A 12053-nucleotide genomic window follows, 5' to 3' on the forward strand; every position below is an offset into this window, starting at 1 on the left:
GCACAGAGTATATCAGGAGAGGAGTTAGATAGAGGGAGGAGCATAGTCCTCCAGCAGCACAAAGTATATCAGGAGAGGAGGGTTAGATAGAGGGAGGAGCAGAGTCCTCCAGCAGCACAGAGTATATCAGGAGAGGAGGGTTAGATAGAGGGAGGAGCAGAGTCCTCCAGCAGCACAGAGTATATCAGGAGAGGAGAGTTAGATAGAGGAAGGGGCAGAGTCCTCCAGCAGCACATAGTATATCAGGAGAGGAGAGTTAGTGGGAGGGGCAGAGTCCGCCAGCAGCACAGTGTATATCAGGAGAGGAGGGTTAGATAGAGGGAGGAGCAGAGTCTTCCAGCAGCAGCACAGAGTATATCAGGAGGGGAGGGTTAGTGGGTGGAGCAGAGTCCTCCAGCAGCACAGAGTATATCAGGAGAGGAGAGTTAGGAGGAGGAGCAGAGTCCTCCAGCAGCACAGAGTATATCAGGAGAGGAGAGTTAGAGGGAGGAGCAGAGTCCTCCAGCAGCACAGAGTACATCAGGAGAGGAGAGTTAGAGGAAGGATCAGTCACCCAGCAGCACAGAGTATATCAGGAGAGGAGAGTTAGAGGGAGGAGCAGAGTCCTCCAGCAGCACAGAGTATATCAGGAGAGGAGAGTTAGAGGAAGGAGCAGAGTCCTCCAGCAGCACAGAATATGTCAGGAGAGGAGAGTTAGAGGAAGGGGCAGAGTCCTCCAGCAGCACAGAGTATATCAGGGGAGGAGAGTTAATGGGAGGAGCAGAGTCCTCCAGCAGCACAGAGTATATCAGGGGAGGAGAGATAGTGGGTGGAGCAGAGTCATCCAGCAGCACAGAGTATATCAGGAGAGGAGAGTTAGTGGGAGGGGCAGAGTCCTCCAGCAGCACAGAATATGTCAGGAGAGGAGAGTTAGAGGAAGGGGCAGAGTCCTCCAGCAGCACAGAGTATATCAGGGGAGGAGAGATAGTGGGTGGAGCAGAGTCCTCCAGCAGCACAGAGTATATCAGGAGAGGAGAGTTAGAGGAAGGAGCAGAGTCCTCCAGCAGCACAGAGTATATCAGGAGAGGAGAGTTAGAGGAAGGAGCAGAGTCCTCCAGCAGCACAGAGTATATCAGGAGAGGAGAGTTAGAGGAAGGAGCAGAGTCCTCCAGCAGCACAGAGCATGGTTTAGTGACCTGTCACAACTATCTAGGCTTGGCCATTGTAACTATGTCACATGTCACTCTTCTCAGGGTCCGATTGGCTGGAATGAAGATCTCACGGCCGCCCGTCTCTGTCGGACATTACAAGATGGTGAAGCACAAGGGGGACCGGGGCAATGAAGAGAACCCACACAGGTGATTTTTCTATTTGATTTCAATACATTTTTATAGAGGCTATAAAGATGGCCAGCGACATGCTAATCATTTCAAGCGGAGTCAAACTTTACGTTAATTGTATGCAAATATATGCAGCTTGGAAATGCAGTGTAATGCACCGGCATAGCGCGCACTGTGCACATACTGCAACTCGGTCGCTAGGGTAACGTGTGTTGTGGCTGGGTAGTGTACTGTATAGTGTACTGCACTGGCTGGATAGAGTACTGGTTAAAGGGGACCTTCAGCCTAAGCAAACATACTGTCATTAAAGAGAAACTCCGACCAAGAATCAAACTTTATCCCAATCAGTAGCTGATACCCCCTTTTACATGAGAAATCTATTCCTTTTCACAAACAGACTATCAGGGGGCGCTGTATGACTGATATTGTGGTGAAACCCGTCCCACAAGAAACCCCGAGGACCATGGTCCTGGCAGTTTCCTGTCTGTGAACCTTGCTGCATTGTGGGAAATAGCTGTTTCCAACTGCCAAAAAAGCATGCAGCAGCTACATCATCTGCCAGTAGTAAAAATGTCACCATGTAATAAATGTCAGAATGTAAATCAGAGATTTAAAAGATTTTACAATTGGGCAAACACTGACTAAATCATTTATACATGATTGTAAAAATTAAGCACTTTTTTATTACATTATTTTCACTGGAGTTCCTCGTTAAGTTACATTAATTATGTTAATTAAAATAGATAGGTAATATAATCTCTTACCCACACTGTTTTAAAAGAACAGGCAAATGTTTGTGATTTCATGGGGGCAGCCATCTTTTTGGTTGAAAGGAGGTGACAGGGAGCATGAGACACAGTTCCAACTGTCCTGTGTCCTGATCACCCCTCCTAGCTGCACGCGCTAGGCTCCAAATCTCAAATTCAAAATGTAAAAAAAAAAACAAATTTGCGCCAAACAGCAGAAGGAGAACAACATCAGAAATCCCATCATGCTTTGCACTGCATCAGGGGGGAAAATGCCGGGCAGATTTCTTTGATAGGGCGGAGCTTAGCTTCTGTGCAGCTAAAATAAGGCTTGGGTAAGAAAAACAAAGTTCTGATGCTGTGAAACTGTTAAAGAAACACCAGGCCTTTTCAGTTCTGCTAAGTTGATTTTTTTTTTAGTCTGGAGGTTCACTTTAAGGGCTCTGCCTCTGAAACAGGAAACCAGGGTTCGAATCTAGGCTCTTCCTGTTCAGTAAACCAGCACCTATTCAATAAAGAGTTCTTGGGCAAGAATCCCTGGCACTGCCACTGCCTATAGAGCGCGTTTTAGTGGCTGCAGCTCTGGTGCTTTGAGTCCACCAGGGGAAAAACTCAATATAAATGTTATTTGTGTGTTTCTGTCTAGCCTGGCTCAGTTGAAATCTCCTCCTGCCTTGTCAGATCCCGTCACCCACACCCCTCACTTTTGTGTTTGTGTAATATCATGAAGAATGTAGCAAGAGGAGTATACTGTATACTGCAAACACAGGCGAGGCCTGTAAAACTCCAAGTTACAGGACAACTCACGTGAAAGGATATATTTATGTATTTTTAAAGAGACACTGAAGCGAAAAAAAATATGATATAATGAATTGGTTGTGTACTATGAATAATTACTAGAAGATTAGCAGCAAAGAAAATATTCTCATACTTTTATTTTCAGGTATATAGTGTTTTTTCTAACATTGCATTATTCTATAATATGTGCAGATTACACAACACTCAGCATTCAAAATGAGTCTTTCAGAGCAGTCTGTGAAGTAATGACCTCTCCTCTGGCAGAGAAAAAGTAAACAGTTCACTTACAGTTGAGATAATAAAAGTCAGATAACAGCCCTATCCACGACTAACTTAAGGTGGCCATACACTGGCCCGATTCGCGGCCGTTTCGACAGCAGATTCGATCCTGGGATCGAATCTGTTGCCAATCGTTTGCGCTAAACGCACCCGCCGATCGCGCCGTGCGGGAAATTACCCTCGATCGCCCACGGGTAGGGAGTGCGTCACTAGCGGCGACCGATCAGGTATACATTACCTGACGCTGGCTCCCGGGCATCTTCTCCGCGCTGCACCCGCTCCATCCCGGCGCTTCCTGTGTCACTGCAGTGACCAGGAAGTTCAAATAGACGGCGCTCTATTTGAACTTTCTGGTCACGGAGTGACACAGGAAGCGCCGGGATGGAGCGGGTGCAGCGCGGAGAAGATGCGGAGAAGATGCCCGGGAGCCAGCGTCAGGTAATGTATACGGGGGGACTGGGACAGGCGGCAGCGGCGGCTCCACAGATTGTGATCGGTTTCAGGCTGAAATCTATTCACAATCTGTTTGCAGTAAAGGCAGCCATACGATCCCTCTCTGATCAGATTCGATCAGATAGGGATCTGTCAGCTGGTCGATCTAATGGCAAATCGACCAGTCTATGGCCACGTTTAGTCGGAGAGATTAATGGCTTGTTTGCATAGAGATAACAACTGGAGTTTCTCAACTCTTCCTGTACTGGAAACAATTACACTGATGTATATGATCTTAATGTTTTATTTCTTAGCTGTGCTACACATACAAATCATATCATCATTTTTTTTTCGCTTCAGTGTCTTTAAGTAATGCCAGTTACCTGGCTATCCTGCTAGGTAAATATTGCATGCGCTACTGCGCCACAGCTGACATGCTTTGTTGGCTGTGGTTTTGGGGAGCCAGCGCTGTATTCCTGAGGTTTAGGAAGATGGGGGATCCAGAGGCTGCCCCCTCCCGAGGTAAGTATCCACCACCGGGGGGTGTTATTTATTAGTCTCTTTTACCGCATGCTTGTTTCTGGTGTTATTCAGACTCTACTGCAGCCAAGTAGACCAGCAGGGCTGCCAGGCAACTGGTATTGCTTAACCCCTTCGGAGTTATGATTCTTTCTGGATTTTAGGGTCTAAAGCAATGCAATTTTTTTTGCATGTTAGATCCTAAAACCTGGAAAACAATCATGCAGCAGCCCAACACTCACTCACCTCCCTGGGTTCCAGTGCTGCAGTTTTCCCTCCATCCTCCAGGTGGTGCTGTAACCCTATTGTGAGATTGCCAGCTGTCGTCATGACAACAGAGGCAATCTCACCAGGGGGAAGCAGAGCCTCGGAGGAGAGGAAGAAGATTGGCAGCCGACGTCCGGATCCCCCGGGAGGTGAGTTAAAACTCTCGCTGCGCGCATTGCTCTGCAGTAACCTCCTGGTGGCTGCCACAAGTTCAGCCCGGGGTTACCAGTCCTGGCTTGTTTTTTTTACCACCCCGAACTGAATTTGTGATTACCTCTAAGGAGATTTAAATATGGCAGCCTCCATATCCCTCTCACTTCAGTAGTCCTTTAAGAAGGAACAGAGCCAGCAAAACTGTTAGGCCTACCACCCACTACAGATTGCTGATTGAAGTCGCGATCGCTCAGCGTTTTTACTAGCGCTTTATAAAGAGATTTCAGCAGTGATTTCCGGCAATTTTCGTAGCAATTTTATGTTGGTGCTAGCTATTGCAAAAGTGACTGCAGTTAGCGATTTGCAGTTTTGGAAGTCCTGCAAGGGATTCTGGGTAAGCTGCAGGCGGAGCGATTAGGATTTGGCCAAACCGCAGTCGCTCCAGTGAGGTCTCCTCCAGCCGCTTTCATTGGCATAGCAATTTATGTAATCGTCCGCGATCTCAAAATGCTGAAAGTTCTCTGGTGGGCCTTATTGTGAAAGACTGATGTTGCCAGAGAGATAAAAGCCGTCAGGTGACTCCACCAAACGATCACTGTAATATTTCATTCAGATGTGGAAGCAGTAACCCTTTACCTCCTGAGCGTTACGCCGCTCAGGAGGTTTTGCTGGCTATAGTCCCCCGCTATAAAACTATTAGTTTATATGGATGGATATGATGTTAGCTAGCACTAGGCTAGCTAGTTTAAGTGTGCACAACCCCTTGATTGCCCAGGACCAGGCATGGGCGCAAATTCGGATTCGGGTTAGTCCTATCCGGATCTCACCCTTTAATGCTTGGGGGGGGGTCAAGCTTACCTGTGTGACGCCTTCTTCGTCCGTCCCTCGCGCGCCACGTGATTACACACACTTCCTCCTTCAACCCGGAAGGAGGAAGTGTTTGTAGTCACGTGAGCGCCGAGTGGAACGCATCATGGGAGGCGCCGAGGGATGGACGAAGAAGACGTCACAGAGGTAAGCTTGACCCCCCCCACCCCGCACAGGTTTACTGGGTGAGATCCGGATAGCATTATCCGGACTCGCCCAAATCCGAATTTACGCCCATGCCTGCCCAGGACCCCCCGATCAGTCCGTTTTATACATTACCCTGCCTGGATCCAGCGATCGGCGCAGCCTCCCCGGACAGCTCCGGTCTTCATTATGGGGAGGATCGCACATGACGTCATGCGCAAACCCGATCCTCCCCATAGAGAGACCGGAGCTGTGCGGGAGGCTGCGCCGCTCACTGGATCCAGGCAGGGTAATGTATAAGTGGGGGGGGGGGGGTCCTGAGCAATCAAGGGGTTGTGCACACTTATACTAGCTAGCCTAGTGCTAGCAAACATCTTATTCATCCATATAAATGAATAGTTTTATAGCGGGGGACTCCTGAGGCCAGTAAAACCTCTTGAGCGGCGTGCCCGACACAGTGTCAGCATACCGCTCAAGAGGTCAAAGGAACACAATCACAAAAATTAAATGTAATATGCACTATAAATGACTTTTCTCCTATGTTGCCGTCACTTACAGTAGGTAGAAACAATCTGACAGGTTTTGGACTAGTCCATCTCCTCATGGGGAATTCTCAGCATCTCCCTTTTTTCTCTACAAAACTACTCCTTAGAAAGGATTTATACAAAGATGCCAGGCAGCCGCCCTTACTAGAAGCACAATAGTTTGGCAGTTGGACTCCAGTAAACCTGAGATAAAACCAAAGGATTTATACTTGCTAGAGGCTTCCTCCAGCCCCCTGTAGTGTGTGGCCTCCCTCGCTGTCCAGCCGGTCCCGTCCATTCTCCTGCTGTCAGCCTTGGTAGTAGTCGCTGACTAATGTGGATGCGTGGTGACAGTAGCGCCCCCTTGGTCACGCACCCACCGCCGGGAGCGTTCTGCATCTGTGGAAGACGCTCCCAGCGACGTGAGCAGGTGTGAGGAAGTGCGTGGCCAGGCGCATGTCCCGCGACATTAAAGTTGCGAAAACCCAGAAGTGAGCCATGGCGCGGGACCGGAGGATTGTTTTGTCCTGGCGGGGGGGGGGGGCTAGGGAAGGACATCTGCGGGGGGCCGTTAAAAGCCCCAGGTAAGTTAAACTTTTTTTTTTTTTCCTTATGCTTACAGTACTTCTTTAAAGAGGAACTCCAGTGAAAATAATGAACAAAAAAAGTGCTTCATTTTTACAATAATTATGTATAAATTACTTAGTCAGTGTTTGCCCGTTTTCTTAATCTTTCCTCTCCCTGATTTACAGTCTGACATTTATCATATGGTGACATTTTTACTGCTGGCTGGTGATGTCAGGGGTAGGAGATGCTGCTTTTTTTTTTTTTTTTTTTTTTTGTAAACAGCTGTAAATAGCTGTTATTTCCCACAATGCAACAAGGTCCACAGACCGGAAACTGCCAGGACCTTGGTCCTCACAGTTTCCTGTGGGAGGGGTTTCACCACATTATCAGCCACACAGAGCCCCGATGATCCGTTTGAGAAAAGGAATAGATTTCTCATGGGAAAGGGGGTATCAGCTACTGACTGGGATGAAGTTCAATTCTTGGTCACGGTTTCTGTAACTGCAAAGGCACAGAATGCTCCTGGCCATGAGAGTGCGACCAAGGAGGTGCATGGCCAGGGCCGAGCATGCGCAGTGTTCTCTGACTGGCTCAGTCAGGGACTTTACTGAGCCATATTGCAGTGGAACGGATGGGAGCAGATGGACACCCATCCGTTCCTCTGACAACAAAGGGAGCCCCACGAACTACAGGGGCTGAAAAAAGGTTTTGTAGTATTTATCTCAAGTACATGTTTAAAGGGACACTTAAACCAGAAAACGACCGCATAGATATGCGGCAATGCGTATTTTTGTACGCGTTGCAGCCCGCAATAGCGCTAATTACAGTCGGGAATGCGGAAAAAGCTACGCGTGGCCAGTCCTGGCGGGCCTGTTGGCAAAAACGAAACTAGCTGGCAGTGAGGGACCAGAGGATTAGTGAGTGGCTGCGAGGGCACAGGACAGCTGCAGGGGGCTGGTAGAAGCAGAACTAGCTGGCAGCGGGGGAATAGAGGATTAGTGAGTGGCTGCGAGGGCACAGGACTGCTGCAGGGGGCTGGTAGAAGCCCCAGGTGAGTAAAACTCATTTTTTTTTCTGACTAAAGGTTCACTTTAAGCAACTGCCATTCAGTTAGTTCTTTTGAAAATATAAAAAGAACCCCAATACACTTAAAAATCCACTGCGCGCTTCCAGATATTCAACCTGTAAAAAAAACAACTTTCAAACAGCCCCTGATGAGTCTTGATGACGAAACGCGTAGGGCGGAGTCAGTACGCCTGACGCAGATCGGAAAGCGGTAGAGCGAGGAGGGACCTGGATAGCGCAGGAAACAGGGAGAGCGGGACGCTGCCCATGGTTACCATTAACAAGAGAACCAGGCGCTAAGAGACATACCGCTGTGACACACTAACTGCTTTTTGGGATCTTGTAAGTTGCTGGTGTGCGCAGGAAGCGCTGTTGTGATTTTAATAAGAGTAGACCTATTGCGCAATGAGGTTTTATTTGTTTTATTAAGGATTAAATGGCCATTTTACAACCTATTGTTGGGTATGGATCACTGATGTCCGAGTGAAACCTACAATACAAACGAGACCCCCACCTGATAAAGCATTTGGTGTGGTGGGAACACAATTTTGCACAGAGTGGCACCTGCACTGTACGGTGAAGCCAAGCAGGTTCACACTATGTAAAGTTGTTTTTTACAGGTTGAATATCTGGAAGTGCGCAGTGGATTTTTAAGTGTATTGTGTTACAAGGACTGGACTAAACACAGGAGTTTTGCCAAGTGATTGTTTTATACAATTTGTACTGCATATGTATGAAGATTTATGCAATTTAGGAGTATTATTGATACTTAGTTTGTTTGTGGGTGGCGCAGCATATGGTAATTTAATTGATAAAATAAATCCAGAAACTCCCCATGAGGAAATGGATTAGTCCAAAACCTGTCAGAGTTGCATAAACGATTTATATGTGACAGTGATGTAGGAAAAGTAAAATGAATGGTGCATTCTACTCTGGATTAAAATGTACATTTTTTTTACGTAGGCATACACCTGCCTTTTACATTTTATAATTTTTCGTGATAGCGGTCCTTTAAATTCAGAACGTGCGATCCTATATCCTGCTTCCTCTCCGCAGACGGCTATTATTAGTGTGTTCAGCCCCCCTCCCATCTGTTCCGCGGCCAGAGATACCCGCAGCCCGTGGGTGGCCCAGAGGATTATGGGATTGCGCTGTGAAAGTGAAGATTGCAGACTTAGTGCAGCTAGAAACTCATTGATGGGATTAGAGAATTACTGGTAATCTATCCTGAAAGAGTCGCACGCAAGCTTCTAAGGGAGTCGTTTCCTTTCCCGCTTCCGCAGAATTTGCCGCGGCACCGTGCTGGGACGCCGGCTCGATTCTAAATAAGTCTTAGATGATAGAAATGGCAGAGGCTTCCGAAATCCTCCTGCAGGCTGCGCGCTGCAACAGTGACCCCTGCAGATCGCTGGTGGGAATGACAGCTACAGTCACCCAGGAGCGTTGCTAGCCCCAAAGATCAGTGGCACGTGCCATGGATCTAGTCTGGGGTGCCCCGGATGTCCCCCAGGCAGAGTCAGCTGTGGAACTTCTAAAAGGGCATGCTGGGAGCTGTGGTGCCTCAATGGTGGGCATGCTGGGCACTGTGGTGCCTTTTTCGAGGCATGTTGGTGCAGTGATGCCATGCTGGGTGCTGTGGTGCCTTTATGGGGGCATGCAGGAAGCTGTGGTTATTCTATGGGTGCATGCTGGGAGTTGTAGTGCCTCAATGGCAGGCATGCTGGGAGCTGTGGTGCATCAGTGGGGTTATGCTGGACACTGTGGTGCCTTGTTCGAGGCATGTTGTTGCTGTGGTTATGCTATGGGTGCATGCTGGGAGTTGTGGTGCCTCAGTGGGAGGCCTGTGGGAGAATGGGAGGGGGTCCACTAGAAGATCAGGGAACAATATTGGGGTCTGGCAGCAGGACATGTGTATGTACAGTGCCTAGCACACAAATATCCAGGCTGTGTTCCTTTTTTTCTTTCTCTGCCTGAAAGAGTTAAATATCAGGTATGTAAGTGGCTGACTCAGTCCTGACTCAGACAGGAAGTGACTACAGCGTGACCCTCACTGATAAGAAATTCCAACTTTAAAACACTTTGCTAGCAGAAAATGGCTTCTGAGAGCAAGAAAGAGATAAAAAGGGGAATTTCTTATCAGTGAGGGTCACACTGTAGTCACTTCCTGTCTGAGTCAGGACTGATATTTAACTCTTTCAGGCAGAGAAAGAAAAAAAGGAACACAGCATAGTTATTTGTGTGCTAGGCACTGTACATACACGTCTATCTCATCATGTCACATGTCACTTCGGGTATCCTTTAAACTTGTATAAAGAGGTACAAAGGGCAGAGGAGACACAGAGGGGGGCACAGAGAAGGTACAGGAGACAGAGATAGCACAATGTTCCAACTTAAGAACAGATTCAGGTTAAGAACAAACCTACAGTCCCTATCTCGTTCGTTAACCCGGGACTACCTGTACAGCAAATCGCTAGATGTATGGGCGCCTTTACAGATGGGGTAGTTGTGTAATTTGAGGCAAAATAACTGATTAAGCGGATGTTATTTTAGACTCCAGTATAAAGTGAAAACCTCCTGTACGACTTCATCTGTAAACATCTAACTCTCCTATTTCTCTTCCAGGTTTGACTTGCTTATCCGGACTCAAAGGATGTGGACTCAGGATGGTATGAACTCCCTCTCGTACACCCTACTGTCCAAAGAGCTGGAACCTCTGTACACCAACATCACCGTGGACATCGGCATGGACCCCAGATCACAAAAACCGCTACGAACACGGGGACCCACTCCTCCACCAGACCAATCTAAGAGCAACAACGTGACAGCCAATGCCTCCACCAGAGGAAAGCTGACCGTGGTCGTCCAGTCATCCATTAATGCCACAGCCATGGAGAGCAAGAAAAGGGAGACACCCATAAATGCCGTGGACCGGGCAGCTAAATCAAATGATCCAAAAAAGCTTAAGCGGGAAAAGAAAGGGGCCAAAGCCACTCCAGGACCTAATAAGATTGAGGAAGAGGTCCAAGCTGCTGATAGTCCTGCCATCTCAGGTCTATCACAACACTCCCCAAAAAAGAGGAGGCCCAGGAGTGCGCATCTGGAACCAAGGGAGGATTCGGAACGGGCCATCAAGAAGACCGATGATGAAATTCAGAGACATCGAGCAGAATCTGGTGGTTTCAGAGATGACGTACAGAATAGGCCGCTGAACCAAACTTCACACAGCAGGCCTCCCACGCTAGAATCTGAGAAACAGGTCAGAATGAAGACGAAGAACATTTGAGAACTGCTCCAAAAAGGTTGCTGGCAACTTGAACGAGGATTGTTTGAATTGAGAGACTATGACGGGTAGACCGGACACTGCTTCTCCTTGGCACTGGTTAAGCTAAGCCAAGGGAGTCCACACCATTTTGCCAGTGTCTTCAAGGACAGCCCAAAATTGTCCTTTAAAAAGGTCAGAACTTGGTTCGAGGTCTGGTTTTTCCAGGACAACAAAAGACCTTTTCATAACCCCCTTGTGGTTTGGAGCCATGGGGGAGGAGACGTACCAGTATGGAAGCTGCCTGTTGTCCTTCTCCAGGCCAAACCTATTCCCTGTATGCTGTGCACGAAAATTCAGGTATCACTGTGAAAATGGCCAACGACTGAACCCGCTGCCTTGGAAAAAAAAAAACGCCACCCTGCCAAGACCGGGCAGCCTGAAATAAGCAGCAGGGGGCGCTGTACATACACGTAGGCTGTGTATATATTTGTAGACATAACTATATATTTTAAACAAAGTGTAATTTAATTGCTCCGTGCTGCGCGCTGAGTTTGTCCTTCTCAGGCTGCTACGTCTTTTAAACGGTGGAAAAAAAAAATAGCCAATTTTTTGTTGGTGCAGATTTAAGTATAAAAAAAAAGTTTGGAAAGTTGTGTGAGTGAGACAGTATTTCAAATTCCGACAACTCCGAAAAGTGTTTTCTGGTGTATCCACAGCGACTTTTGTGACTGGATAACTGCCTTGTTGCGCTAGATGTAGCTTTTTTTAGATTTTTTTATTTTTTAATTTATTTGCTTGTTTTTGGTGTAGCACAGTTACACAACCACTGGAACAGACATCGTTTTAATATTTATTTTATGGAACACTGTAAAAACTTTTTTTTCTTTTCTCTTTTTTTTTTTTCTTTTCTCTTTTTCTTTTCTCTTTTTTTTTTTCCTTTTCTCTTTTTCTTTTCTCTTTTTTTTTTTCTTCTTTTTTTTCTGACGAGAAACAAGCAAGACCCCTTAGAAAAGGGTCTAAGATGGTGCGATCTATTCAATGCCCAACCTCAGGGTATCCACACTGATTTTTCTTGTTGATGTGAGTTCAATAAACAATAAACTAAATCCTG

General features: G+C 47.2%; 1 protein-coding gene across 3 annotated transcripts in view; it reads left to right on the top strand.

Annotated features, from left to right (window-relative positions):
* B4GALT3 (beta-1,4-galactosyltransferase 3) overlaps positions 1–12053 on the top strand; it is a 74483-nt gene extending 62430 nt beyond the window's left edge. For all 3 annotated transcript variants that reach the window (XM_068252261.1, XM_068252262.1, XM_068252263.1), the window contains exons 6-7: positions 1233–1337; positions 10303–12053. In XM_068252261.1, coding sequence (XP_068108362.1) covers positions 1233–1337; positions 10303–10963 — 766 coding nt within the window. In that variant the 3' untranslated portion in view covers positions 10964–12053. The remainder of the gene's footprint in view (positions 1–1232; positions 1338–10302) is intronic.

The sequence above is a fragment of the Hyperolius riggenbachi genome, chromosome 9 (assembly GCF_040937935.1).
Source record: "Hyperolius riggenbachi isolate aHypRig1 chromosome 9, aHypRig1.pri, whole genome shotgun sequence".
Classification (NCBI taxonomy): Eukaryota; Metazoa; Chordata; class Amphibia; order Anura; family Hyperoliidae; genus Hyperolius; species Hyperolius riggenbachi.